Below are 20,406 nucleotides of genomic sequence, written 5' to 3'. Positions count from 1 at the left end.
TTTACTCAAAGAAACTTAGTTTGAATTAACATTTTTTTACGCGATTAAGTTGTGTAGTTAGCTCTGGTACAGCAAGTGGATTTTTCATCAAACTGTAAAATGTGAAGCGTAGATTATCAAAATCCCTAATACATTTATTATCTTTAATTAATCAGCTGAAGATAAATTTAATGTTAGTTCTCTTCTATGTCAAGGGCGGTTAATTGTTCACTATTTGTTTCAGGCATTGACTTTGGATAGCGCAGTTGGACTTTTCAACTCATTGTAAACCTTGTAGCAGAGCTCCTATTCTGATGTGTATTCATTATTGAGTACAATAATCTTGACTAAATCTCTCATCTATTTTGAGGTGTTTTATTACGATTTTTCCTTTACTCATTGGTTAAAAGCCTTAGGTCAAGCAATAGGTCATATGTATTGCTATATTCAGTTAAAAAGATTTAAACGTTGTTGAAATATGCTACATTTTTAGTAGCACAAGTCAACAACTCAATCGGACTAAGTTCCATTTATTTTAAACAAGCTACATATTTAATATGACCGAACATATTGCACACATTGCGAACTGTGCGACTTACTGTTCCTTTGTGTGAGCTGTTTACCCTACACCTTTTATAGTGTTTTGTGATTGGTTATTTTTTGCATGTTGTATCATGACTTGACTGCTATCATTGACTATTGCTATACAGTGCATATTTTTTGACTGCTACTCTCTGTAGTGTATTCCAACATAGGTTGGGCTTTTTGTGTATTGTTAGTTGTAATGAGTGTTATAAGTTAAGTTTTTTTCATCTGAGGAAAACCCCAACTCTACTTATGGTACTTGGGGGGAGGGTGATTGGGTGTTGGGAGGGGGGAAGGGTCCACTAATTGTCTAATATAGTATTACATTCACTTACCATTAAGTCCTCCAGCGTATCTATTATTCCAAAATCTTCTTTTTTTTCTTCTAAAATACCTTTTTCCTTCATCACTTAGTTTAAAAAAATTTATAAATATATACAATACGACTCTCTTCCACACACAGAGGTATTCCTTCTTTGTGGAAGATATTTCGCTAATTTAATAAGCTTTTTTATATTTTTATGTTTATATTAAATTTTATATTATTAAAAAACCAAACAATATTGAAAACATATTTGTATGGAACTAACATGATGAAATTTGTAAATATTTTGGCGGAATAAATGCTATTTTGATTTGATTTGATTTGGTGTCAAAATCCACTTTAAACTGTAACTATTCTAATTAGTTGACTTTAATTTAATTTTCAATAATTAGTCTAAAGTTTTTATTAGGGCCTAAACAGAAAGACTGAACCGCCTTTGATCAATTTAACAAGGCCATAAAATGGCTTTTAAATCAGCGTTGATGTTTTAAGGGGTTCTAAACTATGTCGTAAATTATCAGCTGGAGGTGGGGAGGGGTAGTCGATGATCTGGGGGGGGGGGGGGGTGAAGTGTTTAGACAAGGCGTTCACGAAAGTGTGTTTACTTGACAAACATTAAATCTGAATTAAGGTCAGAAGGTCAAGGCACGTTATGGAATGAAACTTGTGATTTGTGGATATTTATAGGCATGAACTGTGGATGCGATACTCCCTGGTGTGGAACGTCCGCACTAGTGAGCACTACGACTATCCGCAGTACAATCCTGATTAGACCAATTCGCTAATTAAAAGGCAAAAAATGTGGTTCGGATTCCACTATAAACTGTAGATCCCTTAGTTGCCATTGCTGAGCTATTAATTAACAACTGTGTATAAAAACATGTCGGCCTTAGTCACTAATAAGTCTACAAGATCGCACCACTCATCTCCATTCATACTTGGCACCTACATTCGTATGGTCGCTATTTCAAAGTAAAGTAAAGGACTCTTAAACAATAACCACTTCCTTATAATTTATTCAATTAAATATATTTTTCAAAAGAGTACAAAAATCTCTCAACCTTAGTAAGTTATCTCGCGATCGCTTTTTGACGAGTCACTGGCGGAGTTAACTTCGAGATTAGGATATATATTTAATACATAATCGAATTTTTGATTTACGGTTACGAGCAACCAATTTCAGCAAACCGAAAAATCAACCAACAGGACAAATGACTAAAAACAATCCTCGTCAAGCAATCTTTACCACGTAGCGTGTAGTAAATCTATGCTGTCTGACGAGGTATTTTTAGCCATTATACGTAATTTAACACAAACCAGAGGCCATAAAAATTTATCATAACCTACAAAGAAGTATAGCACTTAGGATGATAAAAGTAGGCTCAAAGAACTAAATCAATACCCGATGTCGCGGCGGTCTCCTAGCAATATGCCACAACAGAACACACATTTAAATACGATTCATTAGTTCAGGTATTCCACTGCTTAGACAACGGTTACAGGATGTGTCGTAACTGGCCTTGGACAGTAACGGTTGCAGAAACTGTTACGTAGGAATCGTTATGAGGAACGTATAAATATTTTCTGTACGCGTTACAAGCGAATTTTAACTGCTTCAGTATAGTTGCCATTTGTTCCGGCGGTTTTGTTAAGTCCCGGTCAGGGTGGCTACAGAAAATGTGTCATTAATTTACATGACTTTCCTTGACTATCCATGACCATTAAGCATTGATTTCCATATTTCACGAACTTCCCTCGAAAATTAAAATACAACATCCACACGAATAATACTGCCTAGACAAGTTATTTCACAGAAAATACTGAAATATGTAACAGATAACAATGGAGTAATAAATTTTGCACGAAAATGGTATTCAAAATAAGGAAGGAAAAAATAAAACCTAGCCTCCTTCGTCCCCATCTGTCCAAGTTCTCTCTCCACTTTCCTTTTTCCTAAAAAAAGTCATGGTTACGGCCGACTAAGCATTGGAAGTCGCCTCAAATCCATCATTGGGGATTTCCATGACTTTTCACGACATTTTGCTTCTTTCCATGACTATCCCTGACTTTCCAGAATGTGTACACCCTGCCGGTGTTCCAATAAGATCTCGAGACAGTAATATGTCCTGGTTTCCCACAATAAAATAAATATTTTTTTATCTATATTAAATCTGAATCTGAATAATGAATAAACAAAAATAATAAGATATGATACTTTCACAACAAGATATTACAATAAGCATTGCATAATCATGGCAAAACATTTATTTGCTCTTAACTTAGGATGAGTAAATTAAAGATCCCTTTACCAACTCTTCAATGGATTTGTGTCCTAATTTAGCTCAGCCAAAATATTGGAACCCTATTCAAAGGGGGAAAAGGCCAATAAGTATATCATAGCATAATATGGAAACACTACTGATGTACTTGTTATGAAACGTTAATTTAATTTCTTAAAGAAATTTAAAAGAGTGGGCTTATCGATTTAATAATTAAAATGTATCCATGCTGAATTTATACTTTTATAATTATTTGTCGTACAATACAATACTACTATTGTTATGTTATTCATGTTTGTATGTACTCCTTCCACTTTGAATTGCTTTTTTTACTTCATTTTGATCTAGTCGTTCTTTACGTACCTGCCATTATCAGATTTTAAACTAGGCCAGCTTATAGTCGTTTAATTAAATTGTCTATGTTATTTCTTCGTTAAAATAGAGGTTAGCTGTAAGAAAGGACCATGAGGTCCTAAGTTCGCCTCAATAATGAAGTATTTTCATTTAATTTCATTTCATATACTGTATTTAATTACAGTACCTAGGGACCAAGCTTTGCCCGGGGAACTTTCTTAGTATACTCTGAGAGCATTCATTGGTCAATGTCCTGTCCCAAAATTATTGGTTTGCAGGCTACCTTCTGTTAATATAATAATATCGAAGTTGACTGAAATAATGAGAAATAAGAGTTTTTAAAAATTTGTTTGGAGCCAATAAACGGCCTAAACTATAGAAAATACCCTGTATTTTTCACACTGAATTCGAAAAAGGCTGTCAGTAGAAAGAAAATCTTCACACCTTCCTTTCCTTAAAGTAAAAGTCACCGCAAGAACTTGGGCTTGCTCCGAACTACAATCGGAACCTTTAATTTAACCATATTTTTTATAAATGTAATACCATTTTCCGGATTTTTAGAACTTTTCCGACTGAAAACTATTGCATTTTTTGTTTTGGCGTGAAGAATTCATTAAGGAGACACATTATAATGCAATTTTTATTAGGGTGGAAAAGATTCTTATATTTATGAAAATTGAAAAAAGAGTCTCATTTCTTCACATAAATGACTAACACCACAAAAACACAAATTATACAATCATTACGAAATAAATTACTCTTTTCACAACTTCAAACCGAGGGTAAGCTCTAAAAATAAAAGGTCATGAAGATATATAGGTGTCGGGTAGATAAGGTAGCCAAGACACGCTATACGGTACCTACCCAGCTATAGTGGTAGTTACTGAGTTAGTGCATAACAACTAGCTATAGCGAATCAGGGCAAAGGGGTGTCCTCTATTTCGACCACGATGTAGAAATAAACGCAGTATCTAATGTAACTAGTATTACATTAGTGTCGTGGTCTAGTGTCGTGGTTGAAGAGCGGTGCATATATCCTGAGGTTCCGAGTTCAAATCTAGCCAATCACCAATTTGTTTGAGCTACATAAAGACGTCACTACATGTTTCGGAGTTCCTCTTAAGTTGTATGAACCATACAGAAAAATATTTTTATGTATTGGAGAATTATATCGACACAGTTATTATGATATTTACACTACACAAGCTTTTGGTGTAATACATTTAATATGGTTTTTTGTTGTGGTAGTTTACCCAAATATGAACACGCTACAGTATATTTACATTGTTGAAAGTTATTGGCGATTAGCGGGTTTTGAACCTGGTCCAGCAAAAGTCCCGGACTCTTAACAATTACATTTTTTACCCTCCCATCCCAATCCCCTAAGTTGCTTATTCGATTTTGTTAAATGCACTTGCTGCTATTAATTTACATAAGCAGATGGGCGGCTATTTTGGTTTTATTCTTCAAAATATGAAGTGGTAAAAGCTATAAATGGAGAAAATTATTGTCGTTGACATGTGTCAATTTTGTAGCTTAATCGAATATTTTAAGTCGGAAAGAGTTTCAAAATAGCTACTTCCCTATATGGAAATTCGCAAAAAATTCAGAGAAACACAAGTAAAACTATTTCATTTCTAAAAATAATTACATGGTACATTAGTTTGCCTGAATGCAAGGTAAAAATTAGTCAAATAGAAACAGGGTTTTCAGTACACCCTGTATATACTAATCTGTCTGCCGTGATTTGTTTACATGTATTCCAGACGCCATTGCAATCTCTGTAGCGTGCGTTAAATGCAATAAATCCAGCCATTCATAAACAACATGTTTTATGGCTACAATGCCGTGCCATATAACAGCAATGAGACTTGATACGCTCATAAAATGTTAAGACATAACCGTCTGGTAGAATCACATCGGATTAGGGATGAAATAAAATGTTATCGCTGTAAAAATAAATGCCTATGATCTTTAGGGGTTGTGCTGTAGGGGGGGGGGGACTTAATATGGAATTGTAGTAAAATTATCCAATTTTAATTACATTTGGCACAAGTGTAAATCTGCATTTATTTGAACGAGTTCACGCGATCCAGCTCAATCGGTTTCCTTGGAAAAGGGTTTTATAGGTGGTTTTATAGGGTCAATTTAGGGGTTTCCATTTTCCCCCCTCAAACTCATAAAGTTTTGCAATTTATTTCCAAACTATTTTGTAGAGCAAAACATGGAATTTGGTGTGTTGAAGCGTTGTTGAGTGCCTAATAATTACAGAGAAAATTGTCAAAAAACTATGAATTAAAAATAATTATATTATTCTTGTATAGGCCTAAACTGTTGTATTTTGCTTTTAAGGATCTATTATAATCAAATATTGCGAATTTGTTTTTATTGCATACTAAGCTATAAAACACTTCATTACCTTCCCTCTAACTGCAAACTTATGAACTCTTAAAAATTAATATTATTTATACATAAACAAAAATGGAAATTTCGAGGAAAAACTTATTGAAAATCCAACCAAAATAGAAAATTAGCTTGTATCCAGGTTTGCTGCAGGGTGGGTATTTTTAATAATTTGATACAACCTCAATATGGGAATGAAATTAATATCTACATCAAGGTAGTGAATCTGTAGTAAAATAAAAGGTATAAAAAAATGTTCTACATCTATGCATTACTCAATTAATTCCATTTCCTCCATTGCAAGACTTCCTAGCGCTATAGGAATAAGGTACGACGCAACTTATTTTATTAAAATTAAGTCATTTAATTGCAGTTTTGCAAAGCAACAGACCATCTATTTATAGCTAATTCCTAGTTATAAATAACAATATTTAATTTACAGACTTCACGTATCCTCTCAGAATTCAAATAAGAACCAATATAATTCTTTAGTTCACAATAGAATATAATAAATGCGTTAAGGTTCACATAAAGTAATGTTACTCGGCAGTAATTAATTAATTGTACAACACAACAGAGCGTGATGGTGTTTGTGTGACCATGGAGTAACTTACGGCGCTACAGCAGGCAATTCAGGTACAGCCGTGTGCTGCGGGTATAGTATAACACCAGGCGAGCAGGCGCTACGATACAGGCAGGCAACACGGAGTAGAAAATTCAAAGTTTAAACCGGTTAAAGAATCAAATTAATTTTTAATTAACCTATTGAGTTTACTGGTGTAAAATGCAGTCTTTTTATCTCGATATTTTCAGTGTTAATGTGAGAGGATTACTTTGTAAAAGATAAAATCCATTTTGGTGTATTATTTTTTGTTTGGATTTTATCTAATATTAGTACAGAATAGTATCTTAACATATTTACACATAATATGTAGCAGTGTCCATTAATATTCAAAGAACGATTACACAACCAACTTTGTTTGTACGAGGTGCTATAGTGGGAAGCTTGAAGATTATGGTTAGAACACTTCCGATTTGGTTTGTTATAAAAATATATAATTGGCACTTTTTTGAACGAGTATTAGGGTATATTTCAATCAGAATCCCAAGTTACTTTTAAGACTCTTTAAGATAGACTAGGCAAAACAAAATGCTTAATAATTGTTTTTCAATACGAAACGAATATTCAATGGGAGGTAGGAATTCACTCACTCACTCAAGGTGGCTAAAATAGTAAACAACAAAAATTCTCGGTTGTTCCAGCTTTAAGGCTCGTTTTCTGCCAGCCAAATCCAAATAGGCTGCACAGAACATAATCCTAGTGCCACAAGGTTTTATTTTCAGCCCACTGGAAATTCACGACACTGTACAAATCCAAATACCGAAGTTGACAACGGGCGGATTGTCCACGGATTTTTTTACCTGGAGATAATGAGATTGACCAAAGCTAGAATCGAATTAGGTATTGTTCGTGGCAGGTGATCGTTTAGCACGAGTGGTCGCGCTGCGGTCACAGACCATCTCGACGCGTGCCACAGCCCGTGGACCACGACCACCTGCCAGTCTTTGTCTATCGCCGCGAGACCAATCACGAGGCGCCGCATCGTTTAGCAATCGTTCCCCGTGTGGAGTGTGGAACGATACGTGAGTGTATTTGGACTGGTTTAGGAAGAATATCCAAGTTTGGATCTCTATTGTATCTTTTGCAACGAGAGAAAAGTGGCACAACGTCGCAGTGCCGGCCTACCCAATTCATAATGGAGCGTCTGCGCAGTGATTGTGTTTACATGTTATCACTGTAAGGCAGGGTGCACACTGGAGAAATCCGTTTCAGGAAACCGATTTCATGAAACGAGAAACTTTGGTTGCTTGCAACAGACGGATTAGTTTAACACAGAGCAGTGCACACTGCGTTGCATGAAACTGTAATTTCATTTGTTTCTTACAACTGGTTTACATGAAATCCAAAAAACCGATTTCGTATAGGCTTCAGTTTCACATTTCTATTGGTTTTATAAAGGTTTTATTGTCTTGCCTCAGTGTATAACATTTTTCCTCGGCACTCAGAGCTTGCTGCCCTTCTTTGTTATTAGGGGGCTAAGTAATTCAACCAAACGTTCAAAAAGAGGCTTTGGCATTAAACTAACGAAAAAAGTTAACGCAAAATTAACGAGCTACAATGTAAGTAGGCTACTGTGTTGACCATCCCTAATCAATAGGTGAGCCCAATACTTCCTTCTTTTCGTTTTATTTATCCACCACCAATATAGTCACATCATTAAATCTGAATTCATATCACGAAACTGATGGAATCCCGTTTCTTCTGCGTGCATTTGTTAAAGAAATGGTTTCCTTAAAACGAATTTGATGAAACCAGTTTCCTGAAACGGGTTTCTCCAGTGTGCACCCTGCCTTAGGTTACCATGGCAATAGGCCGGTGCGACGTTGCCACACTAACGAAACGGCCTTGTATTAGAGGAGGTTATGTTTGTAATGGATGTCATTCTCAAATACAATACAGAGATAATTATTAGCTTTCTACACATACCTACAGGTTATGGTGAGCTTTGGATTACCCGATCTCGTAATTATGACATAGCTAACAGGAATTGTGATTATTGTAGGATTTCAACCGGGGAATTTAAAATAAATATATAATATATGTGTCACTAAGGACAGTTGTAACTGCATGTTTCTCTTGGACACTACATACAACTTCCATCCTACAAGTCACATTCACAGTTATGATGGATGAGGCCGTCGCCTCCGTGATGGCTGAATCACGTGACCAGCTGTCCAATCACGTGACAGACTTGCAACTTGTCACGTCTCGCAAGGACATTTTGTGCAATTCTTTACAATTTGATGCGCCGTTTGTGACTATAAAAATGTGACCATTAATTTAAACATCCTCCTTGATTGCTTACCCTTGATAAAGGTTATTGACAAGCTAGTGGGAGAAAGTATGTGTCAGATTGCTGATACCGTTTATTTTAGGTAAATTTTGAGGAATTAGAGAGAGTAAAAAACGGTAAACCCCCAATTTTCATCATAAATTTATTTGCCGTTTTTGCGTTTTTAATGCCCGTTGTTAAGTCAAATAGTTCAAATCCATAAAATGTAACAGGTTAGGCCTGGTAAAAAGATTGTGAAATATTTGTGATGTAAGGCCAAGTGCAGGGAAACGGTGTTTTTTTTTTAACTTTAATTAAAGGTAAAATAATCAAGAAAAGCTGGATTCAGCTTCGAACCATTAAAGATATTTTGACTTTACTAAGGATCAAACCGGCAAACTTCTGATTACAAGGTGAGCAATATGGCTAAAAAACTAGTACTTTGTACTGGTACCGAGAACCGACCCTGTCAAGAACCGGTACCGAGAACCGATCCTGTCAGGAACCGGTACCAGTACCGACATTGAAAAAACGGTACCGAATTTGAAAAAACGGTACCAACACATCACTATTAGCTACCATATAAAATTGGGGTTAGCTTATGAAAACACCGCCAACTACATGGCCAATGAGAATATTACACTTAGTAAAACAGTAGTTAGGGCGTGGCTGTACATGAATTGCGTGCTTTAGCTGTTTGTCTGATTGCTACCCAATGACTGACGTACTACAAACATTACTGACCTAGCATTGAACCGTTACTCTGCAATTATTACACTGTAAAGAAAGTTTAAATACACCTGACTCTAATTAATGTTTCAATAACGAAATTAAAAACTTTAATACAGTACGCCCACCGAGCAAACCTGCAGACTAAGTGAATTTCCATTTGTCTGAATGGATTTTTACTCAAATATATCCTTAAAAGTTTCAGGTTTGTTTCCAATTCAAACATCGTTAGATTTAACGAGTAGGTTTTGCTGCTACAAGGAAGGAACTCGTGTTTTTTGTAACCTTAATAATATTGTGTAAAATAGGTAAATCAAATTCTCAAATTTTATCAAAACGCATCCATTTAAACAATACAATGACAACATTTTCCCCTCTCAATATGAATAAAATGGGACTTCAGTTGTCTGGGTAGCCGAGTGGTTATAATGATCGCCTTCAAATCTGTCGCTGGTTCGAATTCAAGCGAGATCGTTTCCAAACCCAGATGATACCATTTGTCATTTGACTATGAATTAATGATGCTATCTAACAAAAAGGTCGACGTTAGATAGTAACAAGACCAGGGTTTGGACCGTTCCCTTTCAAAACGTAAAAAATGCCACTGGCGTAAACACACACAAAATAAAAATAAAATAAAATAAGTTGAAGTTTTTTTTATTTCTCCGTAACCTTTAATACAGCAACAATGCTTTAATGTACAAAATGATTTGGTTTTATAGCTCTACACCATGACTGAAATAAAAACTGGGCATTTTCATGTTTCAAGAGGAAAAATTTAAAACAATTAATTTTTGAAAAGCTTTAAACCACTTTGAGATTCCTCCCCCTTATTCAATCTTGCTAGTAATAACTTATTTCTAGTGCTATAATTGCAAGAAAGTGATCAAGCATTACCTACATCACATTATTCATGAATAACCACAGTTCAGGGGCTATAATGGATTTTCACAATGCAATAAGAGTATTAGCGCAATGCAGTTTGCATCAAACTTTGAAATGACCTAGAATTGACCGATCATTACACATTCAGTTATTTGCAGGCAATGGTTGTGTTGCGTGCAGTTATTTTTGTTTTATGCATATAATTTTATGTTTTAATCGTATAGAACCATTTATTTTAACCCAATCAACGTCAGATGGGTCCATATTTTAACATTAAAAACTAAATTGACTTTGGGCAGAATCGAACCATCAACCTTCTGTTTACAAGGTAAGGACAATCTCCTCTAAACTGCCCAGCTATTTTATATACCAAATAAAAAATAGAACCATTCAATAAGCAATGATACAACTACCATTGAAGTAGGCTACCTATTTCAAATCACCCCCAAATTGCTATATAGCAAGAGGTTTATGCTAAGTTAGCCCGGCCAGTTTGTATGGTAATAACTTAAGCCTTAACTTGCCGCAATGCACCATTCCTAGACTACATGCAACGCCTATAATAATATAACACTATAATATTCATTTATTCAGTCCTTATTCTCTAAATATTCCATGTTAATGTTTTAAACATCACTGACCTGGATAATCGAACATATTTTTAATTTATAGATGAGCCTGCGAGTTATAAAGGTTAGTTCAACATTTTAAATGATACAGACTTAAGAAAATAATATATATTTAAATTAAATTGAAATAACAAAATACATATAAACGGGAAGATTTTAGAAGACTTAAATTATTTCACATTTTTATTGAGTTATCTATTTATTGGTGCCACACTTGATTTATAAGTTTTTAGATTGTGTTTTAAAACAGTATTCCTCTACGATGCTTAAGGAAATATTCAAATTGAATTCTGATGACGGTTTTTACTTAAAATAGAATATGTTTTTTTTTAATAATGTAGGTACTTTAATGAGTAATTAATCTAACCTTTTCTGATACCTATGAAGAACACGGAAAATAGTTCTACATTCTAAAGCATACAACGGAGTTAATACAAATTTAATTAACTGTATATGAACTTGAATCAATAGCAAAAATTGGTTATAAACTTTAGCACAGGTAGAATTAAAAATAATTCTGATGAGAATATCAATCAATTAATTATTTTTAAATATTTGTTTTGTTTAGTACAGTTATTTAAACACTTTTCAGAATACATTTAAGACTTTAGTGACATGATGGGTGCACTATTATCTAAGAAACTTTATAAGAAATTTCTAAACTACCTATGTAGGAAAATCTGCTAAAAAATTCAATATTGTTAAGTTTTACATAAAATTGTGGTGTTTTTCTCAGATTCCAAATAAAATGTTTTTTTTTTTTTACATCACAATTTAGCGAGAGTAAAACCTCGAATTAGCATTGGTACTTCAACCAATGGGTTGGTAGTATAATTGGTAACTTAATTGGTACATCGGGGATCGAGCTGGTCTAGTGGTTAGAGCCAAGACTTCGGTCCCTGAGGTTCCGGGTTCAAATCCCACCAAATCACCAATGGATTTTATCTAAGTGATAATGCCGCAACCTCTAGGTCTAGCCTGTAGTAATGTGAAAAACAATCCCGGACTCGTGCCTAGCGTCCTAAAACCAAAAAGAAACTTTAAAAAGTATTGTGTTTGAGTATCTGTAAACACATTCAAGTACAAACAATAAACAATGTATATAACTGAATTGAAATGTTACTATCTTGCTCGGCCGGGGCAATAAACTTGTGTTGGAAGATAAGTCGTAAACATCAGCGAAGACATGACAGTATGTCCCAAGTCTGGCTATAAAGTATTGTCACTTGGCAGGAGACTGTTAGACTGTTGGCTAGACTATAGTTAGGGTTCAATATACTCTGCTCATCTTGTATGTAGCTTTAGAGAATCGGAATCAGAATTTATATTGAATAATACTTTCAGTTTTTTAAAGATATTGCATTATTGTAGCAGATAAGTTTTTATACAATCCCCTCCCGCAGAAAACAGCCTGTAGACTTTAAAGCAAATTTCCATTTGTCTGATTGGATTTTTACAATAATATTACTGTATCCGCTGCTTTTTCTGTTTTCCAGGTCTCTTCGAATTCATGGTTTTTTCCCGGTTGGAAGGCCTATACACACTCTGTAGACTAAGCGAATTTCCCTTTGTCTGATTGGATTTTGATTATAATTTCCTTAAACTTTACAGATTTATTCCCTTTAATAACTAAGGTTTAACAAGTACTTAAGTTTCCTAAGGGTGGGGAATAATGTTTGATTTTAAGTAGGCCCAAAATATTAATAGTCTGATTAAAATATATCCATAAAGCAGCAAACTACAACAATTTATTTTGCATAAGATATTTAGCCTACCTATACAAAAGCATAAAAATTATTTTGTATGATGAACACATTTTCATCCTAAATGCACTGACCAAATTAATACATAAGTTAACCCTATACAGAGAAGAATGGTTATCGGTTAATTGGTAGTAATTTTTGTAACGGCACAAGGGAAACTCACTAACTCGAGAAACTCAACTCTTCCAAAAATTGCTTAAAATAGTTCTAGACTACTAAAAATATCATTTTAGCGAATTTCCCATATAGGGAATAAGCTATTACCGTAGTACTCGTGGTAAGACCTGGACCCGGGACCGATTTTTTTTTTTCGTTTTGAGGTCCCTAGAGGCCAAAAACACCATCCGTTCAAATTCATATATATATATATATGTGTGTCCGTTAGCGCGATAGCTCGAGCAAAAATGATCCGATTTTGATGAAATTTGGTACAAACGTGTAAACCTACGTTTATTCGAACGAGTTCGCGAACCAGCATGATCGGACCATGGGAACAGGGGTTTATGGGGGCTTTTATGGGGTAAAAATGAGTTTTTCCTATTTTTGACCCAAAAAACATAAAATTTTGAAATTTCTTTCCAAACTATTTTGTAGAGCTTAAAAAAACAAATAATTTAGTATATTGAAGCGTTATAATGCGCCTAATGGTTACGGAGAAAATTCCAAAAAATTGTTAATTTAAAATTCCCATGTTATTCTTATGGAGAATAAGTAAACCGTTGTAGTGCGCTTGTTTATTAACATATTTTGCCAAAATTTGGAAAATGTTTTTATTTCTTACTAACTATTAACATTTTACATAAAAAAACACTTTTACCCTCCCTGTTGCAGCAAACCTAAGTATGTGTTAAACTGATTCTATTTAAATAGGGAATAAATGTGATATTTTTAAGGAGACATTTTAGTCTAAATCCAATCAGGCAAATGGAAATTCGCTTAGTCTGCAGGTTTGCTGCGGCGGGGGTATTATTTATATTTGAATGATTAATTAATTGGACATAAGAAAATGAGTTGTATGTAGGCCTACTGATATACTTTTATTGTTTAATCTGTGCCTCAATACTTATTAAAAAATTGCGACCAATGAAAACTGATCATAACGAGCGTATAAATGTTTAAATTTATTATTAAAGTAATTAAATTGTACCTATCTCATAACTAGGTCTAGTTGGTGGGTATATATTTTAATTCTCAATTCAGTGAATGTAAAAGTTTTGTTATATTTATTATGAATAAACCGAGCGCTTCTTGCCAAATCAACCTTTTTAATGAATTTACTAGTGGTTAAATTTTGTCAGTCTTTCCTCTTGTCTCAAGACCGAGTCGCTACAGCCGAGGTGGGTCGCTGCGACCTGATAGTGTAAACGTAAAGTGCTTCACAATGTGATTTTGCACAGATCTAGTGGCTGACTAGTGTCTCCAGCCTAGTGAAAAGCCAGACTTAAAGATTGATTACAGTAAATCGTTGCAACACAACTAACTGGAAAAGACTGAGGAACCTGAACCAAAACCCATTGGTCCATGTTTGTCCAAAGGTTGACGGAAACTCTGTTAACTTGAATAATGTTGTTTACTTGCTAGATTTAGTTTATATATAGCAAAATATGACATACATAATTCAAATATAGGCAGATATTTTTAATTTTAATCATATAATTAATAGACTCTTATTTAATGATACATTTAGGTTAGTACTTACACGCTGTATGCGCCAAAACGCTTGGAAACAGTGAACCATAGTCAAGTATTTTTATCATAACTGCTGATCCCATTATCATCCCATTTTGAAATTTTTATAATGTACTTACTAGATTACATTCTTTAACATATGTAATTTTCAAATTTTTCAAAAAACACTATCTTAAATTTTTTTTCAAAAACATATTTTGAAATCTTCAAAAAAAATTAATTTTTACCAAAGTAGGTTGAGTTTGGTATCAGATTAAAGGCATTTGAATCCTCTTTAAAATGAGCCATTGTACAACTTGATAGGATTAATAGAACTCATCCTAGACAACATTTTAGATTTGCGCGCACGGTAAAAAACGCCAATTTTTACCATTTTCAAATATTTATATCATAAAAACTATAAAAGATAGATTTTTTTAAAAAGCATATTTGGATTCAGGACTCAAAATACTACAAGTATGCAAAATTTCATCAAAATCCAAGATGGTCAGGTTGAAAATAATTTTTTATTTGTTGATTTCATATGGAATGACCCTTTATTAAGTTACAATGTAGTCTTCGGACATGTAAACCGTGTAACTGTATCCACTGTGGCAGTCGAATATTAATTTTTTAGGTATTGGGAATTAACTACTGTGGTTACATTATATTACAATGTAGTCTCCGGACATGTAAACCATGTAGGCAACCTCTATTATCTACTGTGGCAGTCAAATATTTATTTTTTAAGTTTTGTCTACATTTTTATGCATGCATGTTTAATGTTTTGACGACCTCAGTATGAGAGAAGATTGAGTTTTCCTGATCCGAAGAAAGTGACATGGTCGCCAAAACTATCGTCATCCACCCTTAAAGGAGGTAGGTACCAAATCACAAGACAAAAGCATGGTAAATTAACCTGTTATCTTCTGAAAATAATTTATATTCGTAAGTCCAAAACTTACTGGTCATATATTAAGAAGAGGTGAAGATTGTAGACTGGGAAGAGTTTTAAAGGGAAACACTACAGGAAGACGCCCGGGGATGACCTAAGCAGAGGTGGTGGAAGCAAGTGCAAGAAGATTTGGAGAGAATTGGGGCAACGGAGGATGATGCGAAAGACCGGTTAACTTGGCGAAGATTTGTTGGTGCGGCCAAATATCACCTCCGATATAAATGGCCCTGGGAGTAAGAGTAAGTAAGTAAGTCCAAAACACAAAATGCGCCCTACTGTGAAAAGTATGATTTATTAGTTTAATCGATTTTGTTCATGGTTTGACCAAAATTTAATCCAGTGAAAACATTGGTTAAATCACCCAAGTATAAATTAGCTTACTTGGTACTTAAATTGAGTCTATGTAAATTTTTCTTCTTGATTTGTAAGTTATTTCTTACTATCCGGTTCAATATCGGTTTGTAGAAAATCAAGTGAATGTCAAACTAATCAACTAACAACTGCAGGAAAACTAGCAGTAGATTAAAAATTTACAATACGTTACTAACTAGAGAGTATCACGCACAAAAGCTGTAACTTATTACAATTTAAATCAACTTTATTCTTCAATGAGCACGCTGCTCACCATAAAGACAGGCCCCAAAATGAACATGTAACACACTTACACGTACACATATCACTAAAAACTAAAAAAGTAAAGAGAAGATCACGATTTCCTAGCCTCCAGGCCTACGACTAGAGAACCAAAGATCGTATAAGATGTCGGAGTTGTTGTGTACATTTAGCGACATTACTTAGTCATTATGGTTTGCTTTTGTCTGCTAGTAGCCTAATAGGTTAATGGGTATCACAGTAGGCCTATTTGAATCTGTCAAATACAGGGAGAAGTTGGGGAAAATGGAGGGAAACACATTTTGCAATAATGCAGAACCATAGTCTATGGCAGGTATAATTTTAACAGTTTTGAATGAAGGTGAAAACTTGGTAGGTACTGTATAAGGTGCATTCATGGATGTGATGCAAATATAGGGCTGCACTTTAGTTTCTGTCCTACATTTACTCACATATACTGCATGTTTGGTTAAGGTTAGGTTTAGTTTAGAACAGTTTCATCAGCTTACATGAAGTAATTTATATTAACTAAACTTAAGTTGAACCCAGCCGGTATGAGAAATGAATAAAACTAGGCCTATGTGCTATGTCTTAGAAAATTTCTTAAACATTTTTTTTGTTAGGTTTATGCATACACAAAATCTAAAGACTAGGCTAAATCTATAACAATATCAGTAAGGCCTAGTAAGTTGAACACTGTTTAAAGAGTCAGGGCTTTGGGCTGTTACATTTATGTAGGCCTAAGTTACATTTTGAGTAAGCTATCAAATTTAAGTTGCATAAATTTCAATATTAGCAATATTAACTTAAAATTATTTTAACGGAACGTAGAAGAAATTCTTTAAGTTTAAAACTTAAGCCTAATTTGAGTTGAGTATTTACTAAAGAATTGTAAAGTTTACTCCTAATCCTAAAGCATAACATTCTGACTTACCTCACAAATAAATCAGCTATCAGATCAAATCATGCAACACACAAACTTAATACACAATCAAATTATTATAATTACAAATTAAATTCCCAATAATTTAAACCAAAAATACATCACAAACACCACAACCAAAACGTCAGATTAGGTTAGCACTGCCTTCTAAATCGTTGTTCTAACTCCAACTCCAACAGCCAACATTACCGCCTTCTATTATCACGGCTAGATCTAGTAACATACTATAACTAATAATTCACACATGAATATAATCAATCAATCAATATCTAATAAATGTTTACAAGGGGTTCAAATGAGTGAAATGGGGGGAGGTAAAATGATGTTCTAGAATTTAAAAGGTGTTTGTAAGATTATCCATAATCTCCTATAAATATTGTTACAGATGAGGGAACAATCCCCGAATCCTCGCGTCTGGAATTTAGAAACAAAAATACATAAAACAATAACAAAAACAACAACAACAACAAAACACATAACAACAAAACATAACAACAAAACAACATAAACAAAAATACATAAAATGTACATCCACATACTAAATCAAACCCCCCTAATATTTCTGTATCAAAAACACTTCAGTTACATTAGACTAGATTGCAAAGTATTTTACTACCTTCCTATTATTGTATTATTTTACTCACAAAATTAATTCATCAGTAACAGATTTTCTCCCAGGAGAGTTACAACAATCCCCCAACCAAAAAAGAGCCTGGGGGCGGCCAAATGCGAGTACGTCATATATTTTTGAATTAGAGGAGGGGAGGATATTTCATCCCGAAGGTGTATTAAATTTTCGTCACCCCCTAGTCCCGAGTGCACTCTAACACGAGGGCATTTTCAAATATTTTAGTAAAGGAATTATTTAAACCCATGATATTTGTGATGTAGTATAGTATAACGTATACTTATGCTGTCTGATGCCAAATGTTAGGAGTTTATATTTTAATAGATATCGTCATTTAAAAACTCGACTAAAAATACACGATTACGAATCCAATAAAACCCAAACTGGTACTGTACTATGTTTCATCCTTATTATTTAACGCAGCGCCACATGGGTAGCTTAGTTGGATGGAACTGGATTTTTGACTATACTTTAACCGAACATTATTCTCGTTCAATGATAGGAACCTCGCGATCATCCCCTGACTGGACCACCTGGCCAGTAGCAGTAGCTGAGACCAAGAAATAAAATAAAGATATTTAAATGTTCCAATCAAAACACCAAAGTTTTTCTTAAGGGGTTTTCTTTTATAAGGGGGTGAATATTTTGTATAAAACATACTCCTAAAGCGTTACCTTTGCTTTATACCTTTAGATATTTTCCTCCATACTTAAAAATAACTCTACTTTTCTTCCAGCACCCAACCATTTTACCATTTTCAAAACACTAAAACCCCCTACTATCCCTCATACTCTGACTAGCCACCAACCCAGTGTGCTGTTGTTAGCACCATTTTAATTCACTTTCTTACACCTATTTTTTATCATGCCAAACTGAAAGAGCAACTTATAAACTACACAACATCTTTCATGTCTTTACTTTCATAGCATAGAATGAATAAACTCCATCTATTATTCTATGATCATAGTATGGCAACTAAGAATAAAAAAGTAATTAGCGAACTTAATAGGAACATTTATCAGAGACTCCTTCAAGTAGTCCATATTGACGAAGGTCTCCTTCAGTATCCAAAGTCAATGACCAGTCTGGTATAACTTGATATGGTAAAGATCATATCAAACCAGTAGATGTTAAGCTTTGCATAGCACAGCACTTGCACAAAGTTTTGCACTTGGATTACAACAATATAGACAAGCAATCAATCAAATACAGGGAAGGAAAGTGATTACCAAGACAAAATACATAGTAACCTTTAATACATAAAATATAATCCTTCATGCATACAGAAAATAGCTTGGGAAAAATACAAAAGTTTTGACTAGGTTTCACTGTAGAAAAAAATAACTAAACAACATGTAATGTACCTAGTAGTGATCCAATTTCAAAGTAAATGCATATAAAACTTGTTTGAATAAAAACATGAAATCAATACACTCTAGTCTTGTCCATTCACGAATCTAATAGGTTGGGATCAAGGCCTTCTTGTTGCATTTTTAGCTTGACAGCAGGTAAAGGGACTCCGACTTGAATCATTTTGAAAAACCTGGCGAGTGCAGGGTCTTTAGCCGCTGATGGTGTTGCACTCTCACTCTCTGCCGACTGACTCTCAACAGGTTGTGACGATCCGGGCTACACAAACAAATCAAAACATAGTTTTAAGTATTAATTAAAAATCAGTAGATGTTTTTGAGAAAAGCTGTATTCACACAAAGCCAGTCGGCAAGCAGGTTACCTGCCTCAGGTAACTTGAAGTACACCAAAGCCGCGTTTACACGACTCGTGTCACGAGGCCAGTAAGCAGGCAGGTTACTTGCTTCCTATGTATTTCAAGTTACCTGAGGCAAGTAACCTGCCCGCCAACTAACTTCACGAAAGAAACACAGCTTAGAGGCAGGACGCAGGTAACTTGCCTGCCTACTGACCTACAAGATTTAGCACTTGTTTCCTGTAAAAGCTATTAACCCCTTTTTGAATATATTTCCTTTCCAAAAAGGTTTCCAACAAGTAATTAAGTGCTATAAATTTCTTATGTAACGTTAGATTTTAACACGTTCGCTGCGGATGGGTCAGTACTGACCCACGGCGATCGCCACCCTCACGTGGCCGGGTCAGTACTGACCCACACTGCAGTGCATCAATCTGTTGCTCAGTACGAGCCTAGCTTCAGTTACTTGCGGACCTATACCAAGTTAGTGTGTAGTGTGTGACATGCTTTTTGTTGTGGGGTTGGTAGTAAATTTTCCCATAAAATCCCCGTCTGGCAAGCTTAGAAATCAACTTGTTGTCCCGTCTTTCTCCCTCCAATTGGCAATACAATGGGACCGGCTACGTTCTAAGCAGTGCTGCTGTCTGTGGCTGTTTTAGCGAACTACGTCCACTCTCGTAGCGAATTACATCACCACAAGTTATTTGCTATTCGTCAAACCGAAATTTGAAAGCCAATCGCCCAGCAATCGGGCTCGCTCCACACTGTGCCACACCGGGGATACGCCCACCATTGGTAAGCCGCAGCGCATGTTAAACATCTTACTTTCATTTATTTGATTTAAGATACTATACAAATGCATAGTGTTGGTATTTATTATTTTAAGCTCTTTGTTCATTGCTGTCATTTATTACATGTACCTCATTATCACCGGAACCAACAGCAGGTGGAATTTTTGCATCAGAAGATTTTTCTGTTACATCAGTTCCTGCGTTAGGGACTTCGACTTGAACTTTTTCTTCCATTTTTATTTCTTCTAATCCAGGAATTGAGTTCAACTGTAATATGTA

The 20,406-nt window shown here is 34.7% G+C and overlaps 1 protein-coding gene and 1 long non-coding RNA gene across 2 annotated transcripts in view; both read right to left on the bottom strand.

Annotated features, from left to right (window-relative positions):
- Positions 1-17,124, bottom strand: part of LOC128993269 (uncharacterized) — a 28,546-nt gene extending 11,422 nt beyond the window's left edge. The window contains exon 1 of the long non-coding RNA XR_008490748.1: positions 16,995-17,124. This is a non-coding gene — a long non-coding RNA (uncharacterized LOC128993269). The remainder of the gene's footprint in view (positions 1-16,994) is intronic.
- Positions 17,125-18,882: 1,758 nt separating this feature from the next.
- The window catches only part of LOC128993248 (WASH complex subunit 3), a 45,498-nt gene continuing 43,974 nt past the window's right edge, over positions 18,883-20,406 (bottom strand). The window contains exons 3-4 of the mRNA XM_054417041.1: positions 20,257-20,394; positions 18,883-19,260 (exon numbers count right to left, since the gene is read on the bottom strand). Coding sequence (XP_054273016.1) covers positions 19,081-19,260; positions 20,257-20,394 — 318 coding nt within the window. The 3' untranslated portion in view covers positions 18,883-19,080. The remainder of the gene's footprint in view (positions 19,261-20,256; positions 20,395-20,406) is intronic.

This window comes from Macrosteles quadrilineatus, unplaced genomic scaffold, assembly GCF_028750875.1.
Source record: "Macrosteles quadrilineatus isolate MER2022 unplaced genomic scaffold, UCM_ALF_1.0 Scaffold_1__1_contigs__length_201487025, whole genome shotgun sequence".
In the NCBI taxonomy this organism is placed as follows: domain Eukaryota; kingdom Metazoa; phylum Arthropoda; class Insecta; order Hemiptera; family Cicadellidae; genus Macrosteles; species Macrosteles quadrilineatus.
This window is presented reverse-complemented; position numbering and strand designations above follow the sequence as displayed.